Raw genomic sequence first — 26,096 nt, 5'->3', positions numbered from 1 at the left:
ACATATCTGATGAGTGCGTGAACACAATGGCCAATTAGAAGTGTTTACGATTCCACACAACACCGCGCAAAGCGTCACGCGTTTTAAAATTTCAGTACCGACTTGGTACCCAAGTCTGTACTTTTGACAACACTAATGTCAACAAGTTTTTTTCAGCCTTTTGCTTAAAATGCTGCTTTTTTAAGAAACTTACCCACATTCAAGTGTTGATAAAGCCCTAATAAAACTTTTTTTTTGTTTAGAGCAAAAACCGTTCTTTCTTTTGATATATTGCATGATCAGACAGATATGAACACAACAAAATATTTTGGGGGCCATGAAAATTTGGTAAAAATGATCAAAAATGCTGGCGGTGTCAGGCAACTTTTCATAAAACGCTGGTGGGGAAAGAGTTATTAACATTAGAATTAGCTGTGAAATCCAAATATTAATTAAAACAGTTTCAACAATACATTAAATGAGTGCAAGATGTGCAATCATTCTTTTCTATCAATGTTCAAGCAAATACGTGAACACAACCGCTCGGTAAACACATGGCCTGGTTATACATACTTGTTGTGCATTCTTGCGTTCATCTGGCACTGGAAGTAAGAAACCTCAGTACTGTGAAATGTCTGCATTAATATCAATGTACGTTGCTATAAACAATAACATTCTCTCCAAACTGTTGCTCAGCCATGACAACAGCAAAAACCGACCATGAACCAGATGATTAGTGCTAATTCCTGCTATACTGCCCCTTGTGGAAATAGTGAAAAGCAACACATCCTTGACAATCATGCATAATACAACTTTTGCATTAAAACACAAAATTTTTTAACTAAGTTAGTGGATCAGCAACTCGATATGTTTGCATTTTATTTTCTAATACGGGAAGAGCAGATGGAGTTTCTGAAAGCTTTGTATGGCAGAGAAAAAAAAAGTGACTTAATGCCAATGGTCTCACCACATTCTCAGTGTTTGCATTTGACTTTCTACGTGCTTTTACCGGAAGGGTGTAGCCTGGAGTCACTATGTGTATAGGGTATCGACATAGAGGAGATATATAATTATTATTTTTTTCAACATGGTTGTTCCTTGGGGGATCTTTAACATTAAAGACATAAGTGTCCAAGTCCAATTTCCTCCTTATCACTACAACTTGAGTGCACACCAAATAGGTGCCCTTGATGTGCATGATGGAAATCTAGTTGATGCCAAAAAGTCAATGCAAAAAGTTCATTTTTGAAGCTTTGTTTCTGTAAATACTCTTTATGAATGAGGGAGGATCTGAAAATGATGGTATGTTTTCATAGTACATCAAAAAAAAAAAAAAAATATCTTAATCCAACCATCCATCAGTTCCTGCCTGAAATCAGCTGTTAAAAGACCACAAAACATGACAATGCACCATCCACCCTTTGGCAGTCTGCTTATGTAGACAGTCAACTTGAGTACAAACCACATCTGAAGCTGAAATGAGGAGACCGCAGTAAAGAGCTCCACTAAGCAACCAAACAAAAACACTCACGTGATGTGAACACGACCAACACCCTTCAACACATTCTGGGAGGGTCAAAGGTCATTCAAGCACTCAAGTTTGTGTATGGTTAACAAAGAGGCATGGATAGGAGGTGTGGCTGGGAGGCTGCGGGATTGACTCCGGAAAACTTCAAAGAGCTGTCACAGTTGCCGGACACTTTGGGAGACATTTCTGATATCCCTCAGGCACAGACAGTTTAGGCTGCTTTATCGATTATAGTAAAGCGATCAAAATTGGAACCTTCCAATTGTGCATCAGGGGCCATGTAAATCTATTTTCGGTAGTTCGAGAGCCCTGTAGTAAGGTAGAGCATTAAAACGTTAGAGAGGGATGTGGATAGACATGATACTTAATCTTCTCTTTATATTATAACAAAACTTTACACATACAATGGCTAAACTCCACACTGTGTGGACCAAAAAAAATATATAAAGACAAATAAAGAACAAAAAATAAGTTTCTCATCCCAAAAAAAAAAGCATAAATAATATAAAAGACAAACTTTTTTTCTTACAACAGATACATTCATATGAAATAATATTTTACTACTACAAAAAAATAAATAAGTCATCTAAAGAGTTTTTGCTTTTACTTTTAAAAGTCCGTTTCAGCCTTTGAGTTTTCCGCGTATCCTTGCATAAAAGTCTCTTTTCATTCTATTTATTTCCAGCTCTGAAAGCGGTCAGTTTGGTGTCCACTTCAAATCACACAATGTCTCTGACCATTCCATCTCTAGCCATTTCCTTTTTTAAAAGTGTGTCCATGTTCCCAATTTCTCCCGCACTTGTGTTTAGAGTGTCTGCATGTTTGATATGTTCAGACCTCCTGCACTGTCGGCTGGATGAAATCCCCAGTCAAGCTTCCGGTAGAGATCCAGGCTGTTTTTTCCTTACAGTCCAGATCAGGCAGTCCCAGCCGTTCCCAACACACCACGGGACCCTCGGAGTCTTCATGCTGCGCGGGCTGAACTCCTGTTGCACACACAAATAGATAGAAAAGATTTATGCACCAGCTCCAGTGTGCAGCAGTCTAGTCAGGTAAAATAATATTGCATGATGGGTAATTTACAGTTTGCCAATGCAGTAATTTCCTGAACAGCAAGAGGAAACACTGACTTTCCTCATTCAGAGGGAGTGTGGAGTGAATCAGAGAGCTCTTTATAGCGCTGAAACTCTCTCACCTCTCTGCTGCTCGAGGGTGGACTTTGTTTCCACAGGCAGACAAGGGGAATTCTGGGAAAGGGGTGGAGCCTTGCCCTCCTCCACCACTTGGGCTGAATCTCTCTCCTGGGAGCTGAGCTGTGGGCTGTCACGTCCATGGCAGCGAGACAGAACGGGGTTGAGGGGCATCATTTCGAGCCCGTCGGGTTGGCGCGCTGCCACGCGGTGCATTAGGGGGAGAGTGCCGCCCGAGAAAGTGCCATTGGTTTTCGTGTAACACCTGTCCACAAAAGACAAACATGAATGATGGCCGCTGCACTGCAAACTTTGACCTTCTTGAACCAAACTTAAAACTAAATAGATATTCCCATGAAAACAAAGCTAGAAATGTATGTCCTCTTGCCGAGATTTCAATTTATGAAGCATTTCCACTCAAATCTTGCATGGACATCATATTGACCAAAAAGCACCATGGAATTTTAATTTTGTGTGTTTGTGAGAAACCTTAAATTTTAGATCGTAGAGATACTAGAATATGTTTTTATTTATAGTCTAAATTAGTTTTTTTTTCTTTAGATAAAGTTTTAGTAATTTGTGTTTTTGTCTTTTTATGTCTATATACTTTTTTTTTTTTTTAATAAAAGTTTTATTTCAGTTTTAGTTTGAGTTATTTTAGTACATCAAGGTCAAATTAAAAGAAAATGACAAATGTTTCCTTGGCAAACTGCAAGAAAAAAAATACATTGTTTTTACATATTTTTATTACATTTTAATAGGGCTGTCAAACGATTAATAATCGCGATTAATCGCATCCAACATAAAAGTTTGTGTTTACATAATATATGTGGGTGCATTGTGTCTAATTATTTTATATATATAAATAAACACATGCTTGTATATATTTAAGAAATATTTTGATGTATATAGATTTATATATAAATATAAACATTTTATATATAAATAATATTTTTTTCTTAAATCTACATGCATGTGTTTGTATGTATATATATACAAAATAATTATACACAGTGCACCTACATATATTATGTAAACACAAACTTTTATTTTGGATGCAATTAATCGCGATTAATCGTTTCACAGCCCTACATTTTAACATTTATTTTATTTCAAGTAACAATTTATTTTAATGGTTTTAACAGCTTGGTGTCAAACCTAGTGTGACCGATCTAAACAACATATTAAAACTATTATTTTCATGTTATGACCAATAACCAAAAAATTAGCAATATTCTGTAATATAATTGTGTACAAAATTAAAATCAATTGTTTAAAATACTTCATCACAACATTATAATGCACAGTATAAAACTATATTTATTTTGAATTTACATTAAGCATTTCATTCTTGACTTGCCTTTTATATTTCGTAAATATTACATTTGACAGGTTATTAAAGTTATTTAAGTTATCAAAATGAGCAATATTCAAATTCTGTAATATATTGTTTAAAAAAATTAAAATCAATTGTTTAAAATACTTCACTGCAGTAAATTTAGGCATCACAACATTATAATGCACAGTATAAAATGTATATTTATTTTGAGATTTGCATTTTAAGCATTTCATTTTTTTAATCGTCTTTTATATTTCATAAAGATAACATTTAACAGTGTTATTAAAGTTATTAAATGTAGTAATTGATGACAACAAAGGTAATTTAATGTCAAAATAGATCAATAATTAACTTAAAGGAGCAATGTGTGACTTTTAGCGACATCTAGTGGTTCGGTTGCGAGTTTGCACTAAGGGCTCAGCCCACTGCTCACCCCTCCCTTTCGAAGAAGCTACGGTTGCTAAAACGGGACAAACATCTCGTCGGCTGAGACAGCAGAGAATAGCCAGAGTAAGCCAAGAGTGTGTAACATTGTCACTGTTTCTGTACCACAGTCCATTATAAACCACATCATGAATACTGTCTGTTTACAAAGCCATAGTCAGGTGAGGATCAAGGGTTTTAATATATAATTTAATAAAATAATAATCAGCTGATTGTCTCACAAACGTAACCAGCAGCACATTTCTCCCCACATACTGTAGCAAACCCATAATACAGCGAGGGAGCAGCTATATATTTTTTCTAACAGGGTAGTAATAGTTTAGCTGGCTAATATGAGCTGTTACTGTGGCTGAGCTGGGACGCGTCTGCATGAGTCCAAAGGTCGGAAGTGCGCGCGCTGTTACAATCGTGTCATCTCCGCATCCCATAGATACTATTTACTACACACAATAGGCTTTTTTTCTCTGATTTTTAAAATTCTTCGCGATCGACTTTAGTGATAAAAGACTTTAGTAAAAGTCTCTCTATCGACGGGTTAGTGATTCCTGTAACGTACTGTTTTACGGTCAATGACATGAATACTAATCATCATCAGCTGTCTCACGAACGTAACAGCACATCTATCCCCAACATAACAAACCCATAACACAGCGAGGGAGAACTAAGTTACATGAAACAATCCCAACTACATATTTTACACCACTCACAAGGGAAAAGTCACTACTCACGGAGTGTAAGGCTAGCTTCCAGCTTTCCGCTACTTCTCTTTCAAGGTAGTGATGAAACGCGTTCTGTAGCGCTGTTTGTTCGCGTTCGGCTACAGTAGGAATATGACGTCACAACATGGCGACCTTCATAGAAGGGGATTCCCTCGGTTATGGAGCTATTAATGTCTCATTCTAAGGTAATAAAAACATTACGGCTAATTAAGTAAGTTCTTTATACACCACTGAAAACATAGTTATGGATGTCATATTGCATTTCTGTTAATAGATACTCAACTTTGTTACACATTGCACCTTTAAATCATGCAAACCTACCGTTATTATATTTCAAAGGTGTTTGACAGCTCTTGTCACAACATACTTTTGTTGTATGTAAAAGAGCAGCATGAGCATTCTTCAAAATTTCTCCTTTTATGTTTCACGGAAGAAAATCACACAGTTTGGTAAGAGGATGTGTAAATGACAGCATTTTCATTTTTCTATGAATTTCTTCCTTACAGTACAGCTCGAGCCTGTGCACCAACTGCAACAAGCACCTCTGCTTTATTCAAACTCTGATCGCATCTGAGATCACACATTTATTTCCGCAAGTCTCTACGCTGCCTGACCAGACTCAACAGCCTGTGTCTCTGTGTGTTTGCACATGCTGATAAGACAGAGAGGCTACATAGACATAAACACATAAACAAACAATACCTGCGACTATAAATATACACATGCACTCCAGAAGTAATCAGGGACATAAAGTGTGCACAGATGCACACAGTTAGTGCGCTGATATCAGCTCCATTCAGAAGGATTTCCCTCTGCTCCCCCGCCGGCCGCGGCTAAATAAACACTCCGCTCATTAAGACTGCAGCAAGGGTGCGTTCAGTGTAAACTGTTACTGCCGGACACACTAGAGTACACAAACAAGCCTCAACGAGAGGAGTTGCCATGCGTGTATGTGTGTGTGTGTGTGTGTTTAGCCCAGAAGAGAATAAGCTCAGGTCAGGGGTGAAATGAGAACCAGATGGAACAGATGATTGGTTTGCTGACTGGAGGCGTGCTGTGCAAAACATAATTCTGCAGGCATGTAAACACCAAACATTAACAAGCTACTGGGCTTGACTTTCCAAGTGCTGCATTTCCCTCTCTCTCACCTGTTGTTGTTGCAGAAGTTTTGACAGCTCATGCAGTCCGACGAATCGTTCTGGGGCAGAGCCGTGTACATTCCCCCTCCCTGCCACGACAAAAGCCATATTTCATTTCTCATTACTCAAACACTACACTTATACATGACTGTGTTACTATCAGTCTCACAATGCTATGGAAAAAATTATGCAGGGGAGATGATGGAGCACTTGTATAAAAATGCCTTTTACTATACTGTATTTGACATATCACACCATCCTATAAACATATAATATATATAACAAAGATATATTATTAAATGAGTACCAATAAGAATCAGCATATTAAAATGATTTCTGAAGGGTCATGTGACACTTAAGACTGGAGGAGTAATGATTCTGAAATTGTAGCTTTGCCATCACAGGAATACAATAAAATATATTTAATTGGACAACAGAGATTTTGGTAACATTACAATAAGGTTTAAACAAAATAGTTAACAATGAACAATATTTCGACATATTTATTCATTTTAGTTAATATTTATTACAACATTTACTGATACGCTTTTAAAATCCAACAACGAATGCACTTTGAACTAATAAGAATAAACAACGAACAGGCCTATTTTTATTAACTAACATTCACAAAGATTAATAAATACTGTAACAAACACATTGCTCACTCAGTTCATGTTAATGCATTAAGTAATGTTAACACATGAGTTATTGTTTTTACTGTATTTATGATCAAGGTGAGCCTTGGTGAGCATAAGAAACTACTTTCAAAAACATTAAAAATTGTATTTATTCCAAACATACAGTATGTACATATCAACCTTCAGAAGGGAGGAGAAAACACTTTTAAGCTTATGCATCCAATCAAACTTAATTTGAGTAAATTCATTTGTTAGAGGTCGATTTAGACAACCATGAAAATAAATGCACAAAATAAAAGAAAATATGACCCAGACAATTAAATATGAACTTGCTGCACCATACTATACTACACATTATACAAGGTTTTTAGTAATGCCGTTTGGTCAATACAGCATTCTACAATATAGTGACACCTCTAACACAAAAACAACTGTACTAAACTAAACTGTACTAAATACAGCCGCACAATGCACAAACATCTACTCACATTACGAAGGTGATGAGGGTGTGGGTGATCGTACTCCATAGTGTTGTGGGGCAGAGAGGCGTCGTGTGCGTGAGGATGCCCGGGAGGGTAGAGGGCTCCTGATCCGTTCAGCAAAGCCAGACCGTTGGGCAATTTGTGGTGGAGGTGATGGCAGGCCTGGGGCATCATGGGAGCGGAGTGTCCACAGCCCGTGTGCACGCTTCCATTCACGTGGCTGGAGCCGGGCAGTGTGGAATATTCCAGAACGTGACCGTTCATCTCTGCAGACTGGTACAGGTAACTCGGAGGGTCGTATTCTACACAGAATATTTTTACGTTAGTACATTTTTAATGGCATCTAAAACTATTATACACTACCCTTCAAAAGATTACATTTTTTGAAAGAATTTAATACTGTAAAAAATAAAATCGTAATGTTTTACGGTAAAAAACAGCAGCTGTGTTTGCCAGAACTTTACCATCAAAAATACGGTAGCAACGTTATTGGTTTTACAGTCTGAAGTCTGAACTTAAAATTTACAGTAATAAACCGTATTTCGTTATCTGATATAATGTTAATTTACCAACTTAATGACGTTTTGATTTCTGTTTTGTAACATTGTAATGCACTGACAACCAACAATCATCACAGCAATGATGAGAGTCACATGATTTATCAAAGCTCATTTCAAGCATCTTTTATATAAGGTTTATACTAAGTGTCATTCACAAAAACATTAAACACCATCATGGTAAAACATGTGAAATAAAAAAAAATGCAATAAACATGAATTTAACAACATTAAATGTCACATAAAACCCTAATGTACATAACTGATTAGAACAAAAAACAAAAACAAGAAAACTATGAGGAAACAGTTATTTCAACAAAAATATATTAAATGTAAAGTGTCACACAGGGAATTGTGGGAATGTCAATTTATGTTTTTTCCACTCTAAATTATACTATGAGTTGCTCTTTTTTACTTTCAAAAACTGCATTATTTTACAGTAAAATTACATTAAATGCACCATGAGATCTATTACAGTTATTTACCGTATATATTACAGAAACTTTCTGTTAACCAATGAACAGTTTTGTCTTTTACCGTTAAAACCACGATCATTTTTTACAGTGAATAATTGAATTCAACAAGGATGCATTTAATTGTTCAAAGTTACACTAAAGTCATTTATGTTCAAATAAATGCCGAAATTTCTATTCATCAAAATATCCTTTAAAAAAATGACCAATATTAGGCGGCACAACTGTTTTAACATTGAAAATAATAAGAAGAAATGTTTTTAGTACAATCAGCATATTAGATTGATTTCTGAAGGATCATGTGACACTGAAAATTCAGCTTTACATCCCAGGAATTACATTTAAAAATATATTAAAGAAACAAAATTTTGAAATGCAGTAAAAATTCAAAGTATTTTTGATCAAATGCAAATCAAATGCAGCCTTGATGAGCATAAGACTTCTTTAAAAAAACGTTTAAAAAAGCTTACCGACTACCAACGTTTGAACGATAGACTACATGGATAGTAAAATGTACTATACAGAAAATATACTAGGCAACAAAAAATGCTGAAGAATATGAAACATAACATCACTCGTTTGCCAAACGGACATGAAAAACTGACTAGCAGCGAACTGAAGTGTGTGTGGTGAAAGTTAGCAGGCCCATTTGTGGCCTATTTCAGGGGGAGGTGTGTCTGTGTTACTACTTATACACACCGCTGTGGCCAGCACTGTTTACTCTGTTACTCAATCTCATTGAGAGTGGAAAAGAGGAAAAAAGAGAGAAAGAAAGAAAACTTCAAAGGGCCGGCAGTCGAGGGGAGGCAATGAAAACCAGGCCTGGATCAGTAGGTGGACTCTAACTCACTTTCATAAAGACATTATTGACACAGCATAACCTCTCTTAACCTTACAGAAATACTGCATAAACTAAAACAACACAGCGCGGCTGGCCTCATTACTGCATATCTAAATAAAATAATAACGGCAGCAGCAAAAGAAATGGATACTTAAAGTAACATGTTCCACCATAAAAATATACATTATGAGGAAACAAAATATTGTAATGATTTTTGGACACTACAATGGTGGCAATTCAATAGTTTTCTTAGTAATCGCTAGGAAAGGTGGCACATACTATGAAGACTGTTCTGCTGACGGTTTCTCCACAAGCACATGACGATGAAGACCAGCAGAATGAGCACCATGACGCCCAGGACACATCCCACGATCAGGTAGAGCAGGCCGCCCGGCTGGCTGGGTGTATCTGCAGGGGAAAACCCTGGAGGGGTTATGGGGCGCTGGCTGGGCACACCTGGAATTTGACGGGCTGGAGGGAAAGTAAGAGAAAGAGAAGAAAGTGAGTTTGAGGGGATGAAACATCTGGATGTCTTTCAAGAAAATATAGCACAAGCTCTAAATTTATTGGTTAATGACTTTTTATTAAAAAGGGGAATGATGCTTGCCCGGGCTCAACAAGTATATTTCATTTTTTTACCCATACATGGTATTCGAAAACTGTACAGTAGATGAAAAGTCCCTGGATGACCTATATTCGAGATTCTGAAGTGTGCATTTGATGGACAGTTTACTATCCCATGAGGCAACGGGTTTCAGTGCAGCTTCAAAGGGCTTTAAACGACACCAGACGATGACACCCTTCGAGTCATGACTCGAAAAAAAGATTTGTTCATTTTGAGGAACGAGTTTGAACAGGAGAGTCACGAACGCTCATCACAGAACAGAGCAAGGCGACCATTTGAGCTTATAAAACTTCAACTTTTTTATTTTATTTTTGAAATGGCCGATCGTTCCGCTAGATAAGACCCATATTCATCGTCTGGTATCGTTTAAAGCCCTTTGAAGCTGCACTGAAACTCTCATTTGGACCTTGAACCATTTGGTTCCCAATGAAGTCCATTATATGGAGAAAATCCTCGAATGTTTTCATCAAAAACCTTAATTTCTTTTCGACCGAAGAAAAAAAAGACATGGACATCTTGGATGACATGGGGGTGTATAAATTATCAGCAAATGTTTTTTTTTTTAAAGTGAACTATTCCTTTAAATGGTCTTGTACCTTTGTATTTTCCTCCAATTTAGCTTCAAATCAAAGTAGGTCATTGCTAACCTGCTGTAGACATGATGTAGCCCCGCCCCCTTTTCAGTGCTTGTCGCCCTACTGACATATGTTATGACATCCGCTTCAAACATTACAATGCTCTTAACTCTAAAATAAAGTAAATCCACTTCACCAGCTAATTGCTCTTCAACAGTGATGCCAAAGAGATTGACAATAGACAATCAATTGTCAAAGACAATAATCTGAAGATTCTCTGGTGCATCAGGTCTAGTGTTTGAAGTGATTTTAGGAGTGATTTTAGTGATTTTCTTTGGAGTGAGCTTTAGCAAATTTACTATATAATTTCTATAGTATTATCAGTGGTCCAATACCAATTACTTAGAACAGTGGATCTCTCCTCAATAAGCTGCACGATTTGATGTACCGTTCATGTCTGTAGAACTAATGGGGTGGGATAAACTCTGTAGCGTTTAATACTAATGCTTTAATACTCAGGATTAGGGGTTTGGTCAAATCTCTGACCCCAACTATAAGCAATAATCAAGCACCACCACTAACCAAGTGCTACAGTGAGTGCTGGCACATAACAATGCATCCGTTGTCAGTCCTAAAGTTTGCGGTAGCAGCAGGTCTGTTTGCACTCCATGATTTGTATTTGCTCTGGCTGTGAATGACGCTCTGGTTTGATTTCAACAGTGTTGCATTAAGGGCAGTTATCAGTGAATGATGTCAAGTAGACGCAGCACAATGTCTCTCTTTGTCTGGCTACTAATAAAACGATAGCTCGCTTTCCTCTGTCATTACCACGGGGGCTTTATGGGTTCCTGTCTACATGTTAAGTATAGCATTCCTGTGACAGTACTTCAGCCTCTCACCTTTGGTCTCGCAGATCATTACGTTACTATATTCGCTCTCGCCACCGTCGTTAAAGCACTGCATCTTGATGTCGTAGGACGTCTCAGGTTGGAGTTGACCAATCATATGCAAGAATTTGAAGCCTGGGGGAGGAGGAAGTGGGAAAAGGAAGGCAATGAGAGTGACTATTGAATGAGAAGGGCTTTTCGCTTTTCTCAAAGCATGTGTTGTTCTCTCCAAACCACAATTCATTTGCTCAATCTCATTTTTCTCTTGCACACACACACACGCACTCTCGCACTCTCATTCTCACAGTGTCCCAGACGGATTCAGACAGTTGCTTTGCTGCAGACAGGCTCCTTATAAGGCAGCTTAACGTTTGTTCTGGCCTGGCTCCAGTATTCCCACTGAACACACTCAGGGCCCTGTGTACACACACACACACACACACACACAGATCGTAGCAGCCGCTCGCCGCAGCCTCTCACACATGTATGCTGAGAGCCAGCTCTCTAATTACAGTTTGTTCCACAATATTTTATTTGTGTAGCTCACTTCTCATTTTAATACAGTGAAGGGATACTGTACACTAAACGAACAGCTGCTGTACTGCATAATGGAAGAGGAAAACACAAAAACAAACACTTACAGACTGACACATACACAAGAAAAGCATCGCAGGCTGTTTGATGCAGTTTTTTCCCTTGCACACATAATAGCTGTTCACAAAAATAAAAAAAAATACATCACAGCGAGTGAAGTTTGATTCAGAAACAAATGACTCTAGTGAACCGATTTTGATGAATCGGTCAAAAATCGGTCTTATTTCCCATGCATTTGAAGTTATCCCTGTTGAAACTGACCCTGACGTATGAAAGCCTGATATTCTAAAATAGGGCAGTTTATTGAATGTCATATCGATTAATTGAGATTATTTCGCATCTAACATAAAAGTTTTTGTTTGCATAATGTCGGTGTATACACTGTCTGTAAGACAAACCTTGTGAGTTTGTGAGTCTTTTTGACCGATTCATTAAAATCGGTTCACTAGAGTCATTTGACTGTATTTTTATTTTTGTGAACAGCTATAAAGTGTAAGCCTGTAGCTTAAAATGAATGGCAATGAAACTGTTGCTTTAACCAATCAGATAATCAGTCAGATTTAATCAGCCAATCAGATTTCGATTTGACTGCATCGGGGCTAAATATATTCCTGTAATATACTAAAATACTAAAATATAAAATACTAAAATATATTAGTAATATACTAAAATATATTCCTGTAGGTTCAATCGTTTTTCAACCCACAAATTATTGTTTCTTTCCCTGCTCGACTCACAGCATGTTCAAACGTACCGTAAAAAATCCATTATTCAGCCTTATCCAGCTTAACGCAGAGTCACGTAACTCTACTCGATCTGTCAGGGTAATAACATAACTGACTGACTGTAATGTATGCCATGACTGATTTTGAAGGCAAAAGTCCCACTGATTTCTTTGATTTCCTTAAAAAATCTGTGTGACACACAAACACACACACACACACAACAATATAGTTATTCTTATCTTTACTAAAAAAAACCAGTAAAATTTCACAAGCAAAAAGGCAGGTGTACCATGCTAATGTAGCCTTTTCTTGCTAAAAAAGCTATAGCTACCCATCAAATGTCAGAAGGCATGTAGTAGATTGTATGCATTATTGTGAGTTGTATTTCCAGTTCCCTTTCGTAGTCACTCCGAGAACTTTCAGATGATGTTCAGATGATGTAAGGATGGTTGCAAACAACATTTCACATTACACGAAAATGAATGTTTAGGGCCTAAATGAAAACTTTATTACTACTGTAATATCCATTTATTAAAAATTCTCATTAGTATTTTAAGAAAAAACAAATTTTACCTGGTCAAAATCACCTCTGTTTTCAGCAGGCCGTTTCAGTGCATATGCCTTTAAATGATACGCGCAAACATGAAATCATTGACGTTGATCGTGGGGAATATTCCCTTCGAAATCAAAACTCAGCCACTGCGCCTTTAGGGGTTTGGATTCAGGAACATCAAAATGACTGTGTTCGTTATTACACCCAAGAACAGAAAACCACAATCACTTAGACGCCATTATGCTCCAGTGTATCAACAATGGCGGACTATGATGACAGCTTGCTCAGGGGTGCGTTTCCCGAAAGTATCGTTAGCCAACTATGGTCGCAAGTTCCGTCGTTACCAATAGAGTTCAATGGAAATTGCAACCAACTTGCGACCATAGTTGGCTAACGATGCTTTCGGGAAACGCACCCCAGGGCGGGTCTGTGTTGAAACGCTGCTGTCAATCAACAAATCGTGGGAGGGAACGGCTCGATTTGAGACGGGAAAACATATAAGGAGATTAAAACACAAACACTGGATGGATTTTTATCATTATATGATGGTTGTGTACAGGCACTGCCAAGACACATTTCAGTACAATCAACTTGTAATAGTGCATTTACCATTATATGTCCCCTTTAAGACCAACAATCTATAGAACACACTGCTGAGATACTTCTGTAAAAGCTAAAACTTATGAGGTCATCTTGACTGCTGGTTGTTTGGATGGACGTGGAGAGGTTTGAGGGGCCAATGTGAATAGAGAGAAAAGGTGCAAAAAGTAAAAATAGGAAGGCGGAGGAGAGGCGAGGCAGTTAACATTCCTCTCAGAAACTCGAATCCCTCTCTGAACGGTCAGTGTTGGGTTTCAGTTCAGGCCCATTAGTACGGCAGCCATTTATTAAAAACACATTTTACACCGACTCATTACTCTGAGCGCAGGACTCACTACACATCAATCAACAGATTACGCTCTCCTTGTCCCTCCCCCTCTGAGACAGAATATACATTAAACACTCTGTAATGCTTCTTTCTGATTGGTCAATCGCAGCACTTATCTTTCAAATATTTGTGTGTTATGGCTACTAAACTGTATAACACAACGGATTTCCTGCAGAGCGTAGCAATCAGTTTTCAGAAGTAAAAACTCCACAGGGATTTGTAATGTAGTGTTTAAAGTCAGATCTTTGAGTTCAGGGGTTGTTAATCGATGGTATAGGCTTTTGTGCAAGCAATCTGTCCACATTTCAACTTATTTTAAAATCAATCATGTTTAACAGTAAAATTTATGGTGAAAAACTATAAACTATTATATTAATTCCACCAATCAGAGTCACAGGGAGCAAATTAAGCCAAAAGAGCTCTTTAGCTCCGCCCACTCCCATGAAGCATCGCGAAATAAGTTTTCGAGTTAACCTCCCTATGCTCACAAAATACTTAAATATTTGTGCGTGTATATATATATATATATATATAAAGAATAGTTTTCAATGAACTTAAAATATATTGTTTATAAATTTAGATATAATCAACAACTTTAAATGAATAGTTTTATATTTTATTGTATATATATATATATATATATATGAAGAGTTCAGATGCAAAAGCCTCTAAATGCCATTTGAAATTTTCTTCTTTAATGATGCTTATCAAACTTGTATATTTAAGTTCAGTAATTTCACTTAAATAACAATTAATAGGTAATTATCATTGCCATTTAATTGAAATTACTGAACTTAAATATACAAGTTTGATAAAAATCGCCATTAAAGAAGAAAATTTCAAATGGCATTTAGAGGCTTTTGCATCTGAACTCTTCATATATATATATATATATATTTATACACACACACATATATATATATATATATATATATATATACACATACACACACCTTTGTCTTTTTGTGTGATTATCACATTTTTTTGCTTCAAACTAAAGTTGTTAATGTTGTGATTCACCTCATAGCTGGTTGGTTTGGTTCATGGCTTGTAACACTTAGACAAAGACTTTTTTTTAAATCCCAATGGGGAAAATGAATGGAAAAATGACTTCCAGAACAAACGCTGCAGAAAACCTTTTCAGCAGAGTTTGTGTGTGTATGCACTCTACGGCTGTGTTTGTTCCATGTCCCTCGTATCTTTTTTGCAGGATCGTCTCGCATAATTCAATTTCAACATTTCATGCATATTTATTTATTCATTGTAATAAGAGCAACAACAGAGCAAAGACAGACACCATGATCTCACCTTCCACCACATCTCTCTTATAATCACTGTCATTGTCGCTGTCTGTTGGCCGATAGTAGATGTAGAATCCCTGGATGGGGGTGTTGTTATTGCTGGAGGGAGTGTACTATGAAAGAGAGTGAAAGAAAAAGCAAATTGAATATTTTTTGTTTCCTCAATATACACTCGCTAACAATTATGCCCTCAAAAATCAGAACTTAACTAAAAGAATCAAGAAATCCATTTTTACTTGAAGAGGCCATACTTCTGACACTTTGTTTGCTACAGTACCTTTAAGACTTCTAGACGTCAATGACATTTGTTGTGATTAGCTAACCTTATAACTAACATTTTAGAGTTTATCCAAAAAATTCAATTTCGTTTTTACTTATTTACCCTCATTAGTAAAAACAATTAATTCTTTTCAGTCTGATCCTTTTAAAGAATCGGTTGACCTAATTCACAAAACAATGTTTCTTAGTCCAAGATTTCTGAAGAGACACGTTTGGTATAAATGATGAACAGATTGAATTTAGGCTTTTATTAACATGAAAACATTGATCAGTGAACATAAAGAGAAGCTTAAAGCTGCAGTCTGTAGTTTTTCCTCTTTTTTTTTTCGCCATACCTGTTTGAAATCTGCAATCGCAGTTATTCGCGGAATTATCAACTTTACTCGGCACGGCACAGCACGGATGAACCTAGTGTTTGAGGAGAGTGTGCGGCTGTCACTGTCAGTCGCCACGCCGGTGCCGATACTGGCATTCAGAATCACAGATTATTATTTTTGAAAGTATGACCAACATAAGAATTTTCACTGGAAAATGTCATCTGAACAAGCAAGTAACATCCACATTTGTTCTGACCAACTAAGGAAAAAAAGCATTGCAATAAATCACGCTGATTAAATCGAATGATCGCTTTTATCACGTCAAACGATGCAAATTATACTTTGTTTTCAAATTGTTAATGTTAACAACATCAGCATTGCCCTTCCGATATTATTCTTTTTTTCGCATGGGCCGGTTGCAGTCTCTTTTTTTTTGTAGCCACTCCAAAGTCCGAAGTCTTTTGCATTTTGCAAGGGGTGAATCTCCCGTCGTCACTGGTGATGATTGTCGTTCGAACCTTTCTGTTTAATTATATCAAGTGCTGTGAGAAAAGGCAATAAATCTCCACCTCCAACATCCTCACACTCAATATAGCCAACTATAGCCAACTAGCCGAGACTCCTTCTTTATGTGGACAGATGTGTGTGTACAGATGTGACGTAATGACGCAAAGACATGCTCGAATCTCCTGCGGAAATCCACCAGTACCACTGGAATTAAAAACATCATTTCAAGCTTACCCTTTTGAATTGATCTATGGTAAGCAGACAGTTTTGAACACTGGCTGGTTAAGTACTCGCTAAAAAAATTATTTTGGATAATTTTAAACCCAAAAAAGTTACAGTCTGCAGCTTTAATGGTGCAGCTTTAATGGTGCCAATTTGCTCTGCAATACCACTCCATAACAGGTCACTTTTATCAAGATGTTTGTAGTCGCTGTCGCATTTGTCATATAGTTCTTTATGTTCTAACACCAACACCGACGCGTATATATCTTCTTCGCCGTTGCATTTGTGTGCTCGGCAAGACCGTTTTGTGTGTGAGCGCCCCCAAGTTGTGTTTTACTGTAACTTCAGAAACTGCACTTTTTGGCTCTGCCAATTATGAGTCTGAGTGGGCATTCTGTGGTGTTTTTTCAGGGGCTGATGGGAAAAGCTACTATACAGCGCCTGGAAAAGTGCACGCACAAACACTCTTCTGACGTGCTGAAAACACTTCGGCACAACTGGCACCGCGGAGAAGAACAAACCGGGGAGGCTTGTTATGTGGTTAGTTCTGGACAGTTTTTACACTCTCATTTTCGAATTAAGCGTGAAATGTGAGCATAATTAAATTGGCCATTAGATATAAGAGGCATATGTCTAAACCATTAACACACACACTAGTTGAGCTGCTAATGTGAGGTTCAGCGTTATTCCTTCAACAGGCCCGAAACAGAAACAACATTTGTTTGTACAAGTGGCGAGGCCCTTTTAAAGATTAATGTGCTAATAATACACATACAGAAGCATAGAATGATAGAAAAACTCAGTTCATTCATTCAGTGATGAGTTATTGAGTGCCTGACAGAAACTGTTCCAAAACCTAGTGAGCTGCCTCGCTGTCTACCACCTATATAGGCAGCTGCCTTTATTTTAGCCAAAACAGTTGCATATTTTGTTGCCTATTGTTCGTAAAAGCTTTTGTGTCAGCATTGGACTTTATGATACACTGCATTAAAAGCTTGATGGGCAGCTCAGGTTCTGTCAGAACTAGGGGTGTAACGATACACATATTTTTCGGTACACATTTTTGAACCGAACGGTTCGCTGGACCAATTTTCGTGCAGACCAAAATTTCGTTATTTTAAATGTATTTATTGTTTAAATGACCACAACTTTGCCCAACATCAAATGGCAAATGTAATGTAAGCGGAACGAAACTGAGCTACTCGTTATTGTGTGGTTGACAGACCGGTTATCAGTTTGGACCAATACAGCTTGAGCCGATCTTGATCATCAGCACTGTTACTACACAGCCAAATCAGAAAGAAAAAATATGAATTCGCCACTCAAGTAATAACATCGCTGCAAGATCTAGTGAGAAACATTCACATTTCTCAATTATTAACGGAGACGTGGAAACCAGGAAGAAACTTTGTGCCATGAATGAACTATCCAGTGTCCACTGATCAGAAACATTCACCATGGATTTACTGTAGTAACACTAACTGTTACCACTGAAGTTTGGCAGGAATAGTAGGCTATAATGCTTTCAAGTAACATCACGTCAGTTTTATTTTGACATTATGAATACAATTGCTGCCTAAAATATCTGAACTAAAATAAAACTTTTTGTTTATAACTACTACAATATTACATTTCATTTTGTCCAAGGAGCTGTTTTGTTTTATATGCTCCTAAGAAAAGTCAAGTATAGCTCCATCATTGCTCAAAGTTTTTAAAAAAATCATACTTTATGATGTTATTTTTAATAAAAATATAATTAAAAAATTTAAATCAAGGAAATTTCTCTGCCATTTCTTTCTTTTTGCTGTATCGGAAACGTCCCGTATCGAACCGAATCGTGACACAAAGTGTATCGTATTGAACCGAACCGTGAATTTTGTGAACCGTTACACCCCTACTCAGAACTAATGATTTTTAGATTATTTGGCAGTTAGAGAATGTGATTTTAATGCATTCGTGTGGTTGCTTACAAGTATACTCACAGTCCAGCGTAGCATTATCTGAGTATCACTGACAGCGTCAGTGGAAGAGATGTGAGGGCCAGCGACCGGACGGTTCGAGACGGGTGGATTCGACGAGGAGACCTGGTACGGCCTGGAGGTGCCGCTAGCAGGGCTTTCACCATAGTTATTCATGGCAATCACACGGAAACGGTATGTGGAACCTGTCATGAGAAGATTTATTAAACCCATCATGCGTTTATGTCCCCAGCAAAACATTTTATGCAAATTTGGAGGTTCCAGATTTGGATGTTTTTCTCAGGTTTTCACATTTTCAAGTGCATGTAACAGGATTTACACATACAGTAAAAATAACTTGTATTATATTAATTTAATTTCCATGACTTTTAATACTTATTATTATTTGATAAAACTATAATTAACAATATTTAATTAACAATTGTTATAAACAATAGATATACTATTATTAAATAATATTAATTAGGCCTGGGAATGTGTTTTTCCAAGTTTTCACAAATTTTCCCCTCACCTGGTTCCAGGTTACGCACTTCCACAGACAGTTTAAGTGGTGAGATATTATCGGCCGCCACGATCCAGTCACCACTGCGGCCTTGTTTCCTGTACTCCACTCGAAAGGCCGTGATCGGAGAGCCACCATTGGCTCGTGGGATCCATGTGACATAGACGGAGCTTTCTGTTGCCATAGAGATAGTTGGGCGATCTGGGGCCTCGGGAACTTAGGGATGAAACCAACCAATCAGAAGTTAGTAAAAAGTAAATGCAAATTAAACCCTAATTATTTTGTCTTCCAAAAATAAACAGCAGCTTTTATGTCAAGTGCAAAATGTGACCTCAACATCCAATCAGTGAAAAGACCAAAAGAGCAAACGAAGATAAAATAAACCAACACGCATAACAAATCCACAGCATGCCAGAGTCAATTGAGTACTTACTGAATGGGCTCTGAGCCATAGACACAGAGACGCAAGCAAAGAGAGAAAGACAGAGCAAAATTTATGTGGCAAATAACAGTGAGGCCAAACCCATTAGGATTTAAATGTGTACACACACACACACACACACACACACAAAGAAAACTTCACCCAATATGATTCTGTCATCATTTACTTTCTCTTATGTGGTATTTTGTAATGGAACGCAACCCTTTTATGCACTCTTATTACAGAGTTGTGCAGGGATGAAGTCAAAACCTGAAAGACTAATTTAGTGCTGGTTCCCTTGAGATGTTTTATAACAGTGTTTTTCATTTGATAAATAAAATAAAGCCAGTGGTAACACGATACTTTGACGATACAAACGTAAACTGCACACACTCACAGACCAAACGTTCTTATCTAGCTACTTATAAGCAACATATATTTTCAAAAAAACATAATTGCTTAAAAATTCAGTATGGGTGTAATTTACGATGTAGAAAAAAAAAAACTCAAAGTACTGTCTAGTTATGTTTACCACAGGCTTTATTTTACTCATAAATTAGAAAAAGAAAAAAAAAACATCATAAAAGCTCATGGGAAAAGGGAAGAAGTAGTCTTCCGGGTTGTGTTGTCATCCCTGCACGTCTCTGTTGTGACCATAAGGCTATTTTATGGCTTCAGAAGACTTTAAATAAAACAAAAACATTGGTTGTGTAGACTAAATTTGAGTGTTTTTTGGAACTTAACAGACCCTGGTCACCATATGTTTTCACTATATGGGGAAAAAAACAGCAATGACACTTTTCAAAATATCTTTTTTTATGTTCAACAGGGGACACATGACAGGATTTAAATTTCTTTGAGCATATCACTGATAATTAGTAAGCCGAAGTGGTACAATATGGTTTTGGAATGTCCTCTTACCTCTGTCATGTATGACCACTCCATAATAAGTGTTGGTGGTTTTATCTTCCAGCACTTTCTCTGGAAGAGACACGATTGGAGCCTTGGAGGGATTCTTATTGGGGGAAGTTCTCTCTGAGAGGGAGAGAAAGAAAGAAAACTAAATCGATATGATTCCTAATGCTGATACAGCATTATCATTATGATTAATAATATAATTCTAAATGAAGTCTCTTATGCTCACTAAGGCTACGTTTATTTGCTCAGAAATAAAATAAAACAGTAACTGAATTTAAAATAGCTGTTTTCTAGTTTAATATATTTTGCAGTTTATTCCTGTGATGGCAAAGCTCACGTGCCAACATGGTCCTTCAGAAATCATTCCAATAGAGTGCCGAAGTGATGACGTCATTTTGTAGGACAACTCGGACGTTAGCGGCGCATGGGTTCCCTTGATCGAAAAGCTATGCATTTTCCCCATAGACTTTTGGAAAATCGCAAAAAATAAGATCTGTGTTTAACAAAGAGTAGTGACCCTTACACGTTTTGTTTATCAAGTTAATTCAAAATGTATACATTTTGAAGAATATATAGATTTTTTTAAAAACACAAGCAGGTTATAATTGTTGTGGTTTATGTCATAGATCAAAAACGTGAATATATTTAGAAGCTTTGTTCACGACAGACCTTATTTCATGCGATTTAGCAAAAACCCATTCAAAAATCCCATAGACTTTAGAGCGAGGGAACCGGTAGTGCTAAAATGCTAACTCACTTCCGCATTTTGGCCTACAGAGTGACGTCGTAACTTCGGCACTCTATATGCCTATTTGGTAAACAAGAAATCTATTATTAATCAATTATCTTATTATTATATTATTGTCAATGGTTAAAACAGTTGTGCAGCTTAATATTTTTGTGTTCACTTTTTTCAGGATGTTTTGATGAATAAAAAAAAAGAAAGAAAAATAATTTATTTGAAATAAAGTAACATCTTTACTGTCACTTTAAGTCAATTTAATCAATACGTTAATTACTTTCAAATGAAGAAAAATAATGACCAAAAATTGCACCTCTTGATGTAAATAACACCACAACATTTTTTTTGTCCCATCAAGAGGTGCATCGATTTTTGGTCAAGATCATGTATTGACAACGCAAGGGTCAAGCCCTCTGTAAAGTCTCCCCCAGCACATCCCAACGAATTTAAGGTCTGGACTTAAAGGTGTGTATGAAAATTATTCTTCATGCTCCCTGCTAACCATTCTCTTTCATAATTTCAGCCTGACAAATCTTGGCATTGTCATCCTGCAATATGGCCATGATGTGTCTTCCTACATGGTTGTTTAAGAAATTTAAGCTACACACTCCATCAATTAGAGTTAGATGAACTGTTGCCAAACATCTAACATGCTAGAAACATACTCACTGCAATAATGATCCAAAAAACAGTGATTTTTTTGGGCCGGGCAGTGTGAAAATACTAACTTGCCCAAGACTTTTGCACAGTATTGCATATATTTTTTTGCAAAGTACTCTGGAATCTGGACATCAGGACTCTGATGAAGATGTAACTTTACATTGAAACATTAGTCACTGTTGTGTACCTCAAATAAACATATTACTATTATTTATGTGTTAGATTTATGTGTTGCACCGGTGATTCTCCTTTTCTGCTTTGTCTTGTCCTACCCTGGTTGCACCAGATTGTTTGGGAATTACAGAAGCGCAGTGAGCCTTCCTTTTCATTTTGACATACTATGTATATATGTTCTCACCCTTTCCAGTGCGGAAGGTCAGCATGGCGGGCTGACCCTCTCCTGCAGCGCTGCGGGCCACCATCAGAACCTCATACAGGCTGGACGGCTCCAGCTCAGACAGGGGAAGGGACTTCTCACTGCCTGGCACCCGCACTGTGTGCCAGTTCCCCACCACATTCCCCATGTCGTCCACCTACAGGGGCATACAGCACATGGACAATCAGGGACAGGGCCGTATCGTTTCAACCCTCATATTCTGTGTTTGACTTTGCACATAAAGTTCAACAAAGAACAGTAACTTCTTTCTTGTTGTCCTCCTCTGAATCATAACAAAAGATAAACCCACTCAACTATTCCTGAGAGCACAAGCTGTCATTTATTCCTGAGCACAATGTGACAAGCGCTGCCAATGCAATCTTGAAAAGAACCAGAGCAGTTTTATTAGTCAAGGGAGCTTATTATTGAAGAAAACACAGGCTTTTAAAGAGGAAATGACCAACTTCTTACCAAAACGCTCTTGGCTGGCAAAGAATTGTGTTAGCACTGACTTTGCAAGTAAACGGCACAGGGCGTTGTTATGAGTATGTGCTCATTCTCAAATCTAATAGCTATAAATCTGACCTTATAACGAACGCCAAGGAAAAAAAGAAGAGGGTGGAGCGAGATTCAGTCATTATTGACGGGCTAATAATAGTAAGAAGTACATCAGTTAAACATTAATAACGGAAAATATATGAGCATACTTTATGATTTCTTACCTTGCGGTATTTTACAAAGTATGCATTGATAGGGATGCCCCAGTCCCGACCTGCTCGCCACTCTAGATCATACATGTTGGGTTTGTGCGTTTGCGGCGGGCTGATTATGATTGGTGCTTCTGGGGTAGGTTTGTCGTTGATTTTCTCAGTGGGCTGTCTTAGAGTTTCTCCCAGCCCCTCCTCGCCCATGGAGAGGAACTGTTCATCGCCCTCATCACTCTGGATAGGGAGGACAGAAGGCTGTGTCTCCATTGGAACTCCAGACATGGAACTAGACTGTGGTTCTGAAGAGGAATAGAAATGTAATATCAATTAACTACTTACTACTTATAGGGTAAGGTTAGGGTTAGAGTTTGGTTTAAGTTTAGTTGCTTGAGCATACTTAAAGGAGTAGTTCACTTTTGCTGATAATTTCCTCACCCCCATGTCATCCATGATGTCCACGTCTTTCTTTCTTCAGTCGAAAAGAAATTAAGGTTTTTGATGAAAACATTCCAGGATTTTTCTCCATATAATGGACTTCAATGTCCAAAAGACAGTTTAAGTGCAAACTGCAAACTGTTCAAGGGGCTTTAAACGATTCCAGACGATGAATAAGGGTCTTATCAAGCGAAACGATCGTGCATTTAATAAATGAATAACAAAGTTTAAGTTTTATAAGCTCAAATGGTCGCCTTGCTCTGTTCTGTGATGCACGTTTGTGACTTTCCTGTTCGAACTCGTTCATCAAAATGAACGAATCTTTTTCCGAATCATTTCGTTCATTCAACAAACGAAACGAACGAATTGACTCGGAAAAAGATTCGTTCATTCTGATGAACGAGTTTGAACAGGAGAGTAACACAGAACAGAGCAAGGTGACCATTTGAGCTTATTAAACTTAAACTTTGTTTTTTTTTCTTTTTTGAAATGAGCGATCGTTTCGCTTGATAAGACCCTTATTCATCATCTGGAATCAAGCGAAACGATCGGTTAATTAAAAAACTCTCTGTTCGAACTCTCCTGTTCGAAGTCGTTCATCAAAATGAACAAATCTTTTTGAGTCAATTCGTTCAATTCATTCGTTGAATGAACCAAATGACTCGAAAAAAGATTTGTTCATTTTGATAAACGAGTTCGAACAGGAGTCACGAACGCACATCACAGAACAGAACAAAGCGACCATTTGAGCTTATAAAACTTTTTTACTTTTTAATTTTTTTAAAATGACTCATTGTTTTGCTAGATAAGACCCTCCATTCAGCGTCTGGAATCGTTTAAAGCCCTTTGAACAGTTTGCAGATTGTACTAAAAGTGTCTTTTGGACCTTCAACCGTTTGGTTACCAGTAAAGTGCATTATATGGAGAAAAATGCTGGAATGTTTTCATCAAAAACCTTAATTTCTTTTTGACTGAAGAAAGAATGACATGGATATCTTGGATGACATGGTGGTGAGTAAATTATCAGCAAAAGTTTTTTTTTTTTTTTTAAGTGAACTGCCCCTTTAAACATACTTAATAGCATACTTTTCTGTTATTACTATAGTGAGTACATGTAATGTGTAACTACATCACATTAAAAGTGTTACCAGTTTACCTTTCACGTATTAGCACAGTACTGTACTGTATATAGAATTGTTGTATACACATTATAATATTCACAACGTCACTGCAGAAAGAGTCAGATAGCAACTGAATAATCCCAGCTAAACAGCTGAAAAGCAGTTGAAGGAGAGGTGGTGAGGTTTTTGCTGGTTCTTGGGGTCTCATTCTCAGTTGTTGGGTGTGTGGCACTGGTTTACCTTACAAAACAAACAGCCTCAGAGTCAGTAACACTAGAGCTCAAACTGGGCCTGCAGCCAGCCACCACACATTCCACCCATCTGCCATTAAAATACCAGAGAGAATACACCAGCTCAACACCAGCTCAACACCCACCTTCCAATCATGTCCTGTTTGAGCCATAGGGCAAGCCCTGAATTATTTAAGGATAAGCCACTGTCTTACACCTGGCATATAAAAAGAATGAACAGAATTTGAGTAATACTAACAATGCTAGGGCTCAGTTTGAGGTCGCCAGGCTGTTGCTAGGGCAGGGATTGGCAAACTCAGTCCTCGAGGGCCTCTAACCCTGATAAATCTCACCTGCCATAGCCTTCTGGTTTTCCTGAAAACATTGAAAAGCTTGTTCAGGGGTTTGATTAGAGATGGAGCTAAACTCTGCTGGACAGTGGCCCTCGAGGACTAAGTTTGCCCACCTCTGTGCTAGGGTGATCTGCATGGTTGCTACTGGGACATTGTGTAGCTGCTTATAGGCACGAGTCACCCCGATCACCTCCAAGTCTGGTCTGACTCTGGTTCCTTCTTCAAAATAAGTCTATGGAGCTGTCCCAATGCCCACAGTTGCGACCAAGGCCACTTGAAAGCAAACAGCAAACAAGTGTGCAAGACTGACTTACTGTAGGTCAGACAATACAGAAGCTCACTAGAAGCAAACTAGCTCCACAAAAGTTCTACACAAATGTGGTCTTTACAACTACTTAAACATTTGGGACTAAATTCTGCATGTATGTAAACAAAGACTGCAAGTGTGGGTATTGGGACTGGCCCACAGTCATTTTCTTTTTTCAACCATTCTATCATCTACCAGGCGATGTGAGGTACTCATTTCCATAGCACAAACTGTACTGGAGCCGAATCTTAAGTTACGGATTTGTTCAAAAACCTAACCATATGAACAATAGTAATAGTGATGCGTACCTTAGCAAAAACCACTAATGAAAGCAAAACACCGTAAATATTTTTCTGATGCTTTGATCTTGTCTCTTTTTCTTTGTCTTTTTTGGTCTTTCTCTTTTCTGACTCATGTGCACGATCATTAATGATTGGTGTGCAGGGTACAATATAAACATTACAAGGGAGAGACAGAGACACAGAAAGCGAGTTTAAGAGGAA

General features: G+C 37.6%; 1 protein-coding gene across 5 annotated transcripts in view; it reads right to left on the bottom strand.

Moving 5' to 3' along the window:
• Positions 1–1,868: 1,868 nt before the first annotated feature.
• Positions 1,869–26,096, bottom strand: part of cdon (cell adhesion associated, oncogene regulated) — a 127,753-nt gene continuing 103,525 nt past the window's right edge. For 4 of the 5 annotated variants that reach the window (XM_089135341.1, XM_089135342.1, XM_089135343.1 and 1 more), the window contains 12 exons: positions 23,163–23,446; positions 22,423–22,597; positions 20,666–20,779; positions 19,333–19,539; positions 18,813–19,006; positions 15,525–15,630; positions 11,429–11,551; positions 9,609–9,800; positions 7,465–7,760; positions 6,348–6,427; positions 2,703–2,962; positions 1,869–2,493 (listed from right to left, as the gene is read on the bottom strand). In XM_089135341.1, coding sequence (XP_088991467.1) covers positions 2,339–2,493; positions 2,703–2,962; positions 6,348–6,427; positions 7,465–7,760; positions 9,609–9,800; positions 11,429–11,551; positions 15,525–15,630; positions 18,813–19,006; positions 19,333–19,539; positions 20,666–20,779; positions 22,423–22,597; positions 23,163–23,446 — 2,186 coding nt within the window. In that variant the 3' untranslated portion in view covers positions 1,869–2,338. The remainder of the gene's footprint in view (positions 2,494–2,702; positions 2,963–6,347; positions 6,428–7,464; positions 7,761–9,608; positions 9,801–11,428; positions 11,552–15,524; positions 15,631–18,812; positions 19,007–19,332; positions 19,540–20,665; positions 20,780–22,422; positions 22,598–23,162; positions 23,447–26,096) is intronic. The other variant, XM_039647610.2, reaches the window with a different exon arrangement.

The sequence above is a fragment of the Pimephales promelas genome, chromosome 10 (assembly GCF_988280905.1).
Source record: "Pimephales promelas chromosome 10, fPimPro1.hap1.1, whole genome shotgun sequence".
NCBI classification, from domain to species: Eukaryota; Metazoa; Chordata; class Actinopteri; order Cypriniformes; family Leuciscidae; genus Pimephales; species Pimephales promelas.
Note: the sequence above shows the minus strand (reverse complement) of the source record. Positions and strands in the feature narration are given on the sequence as shown.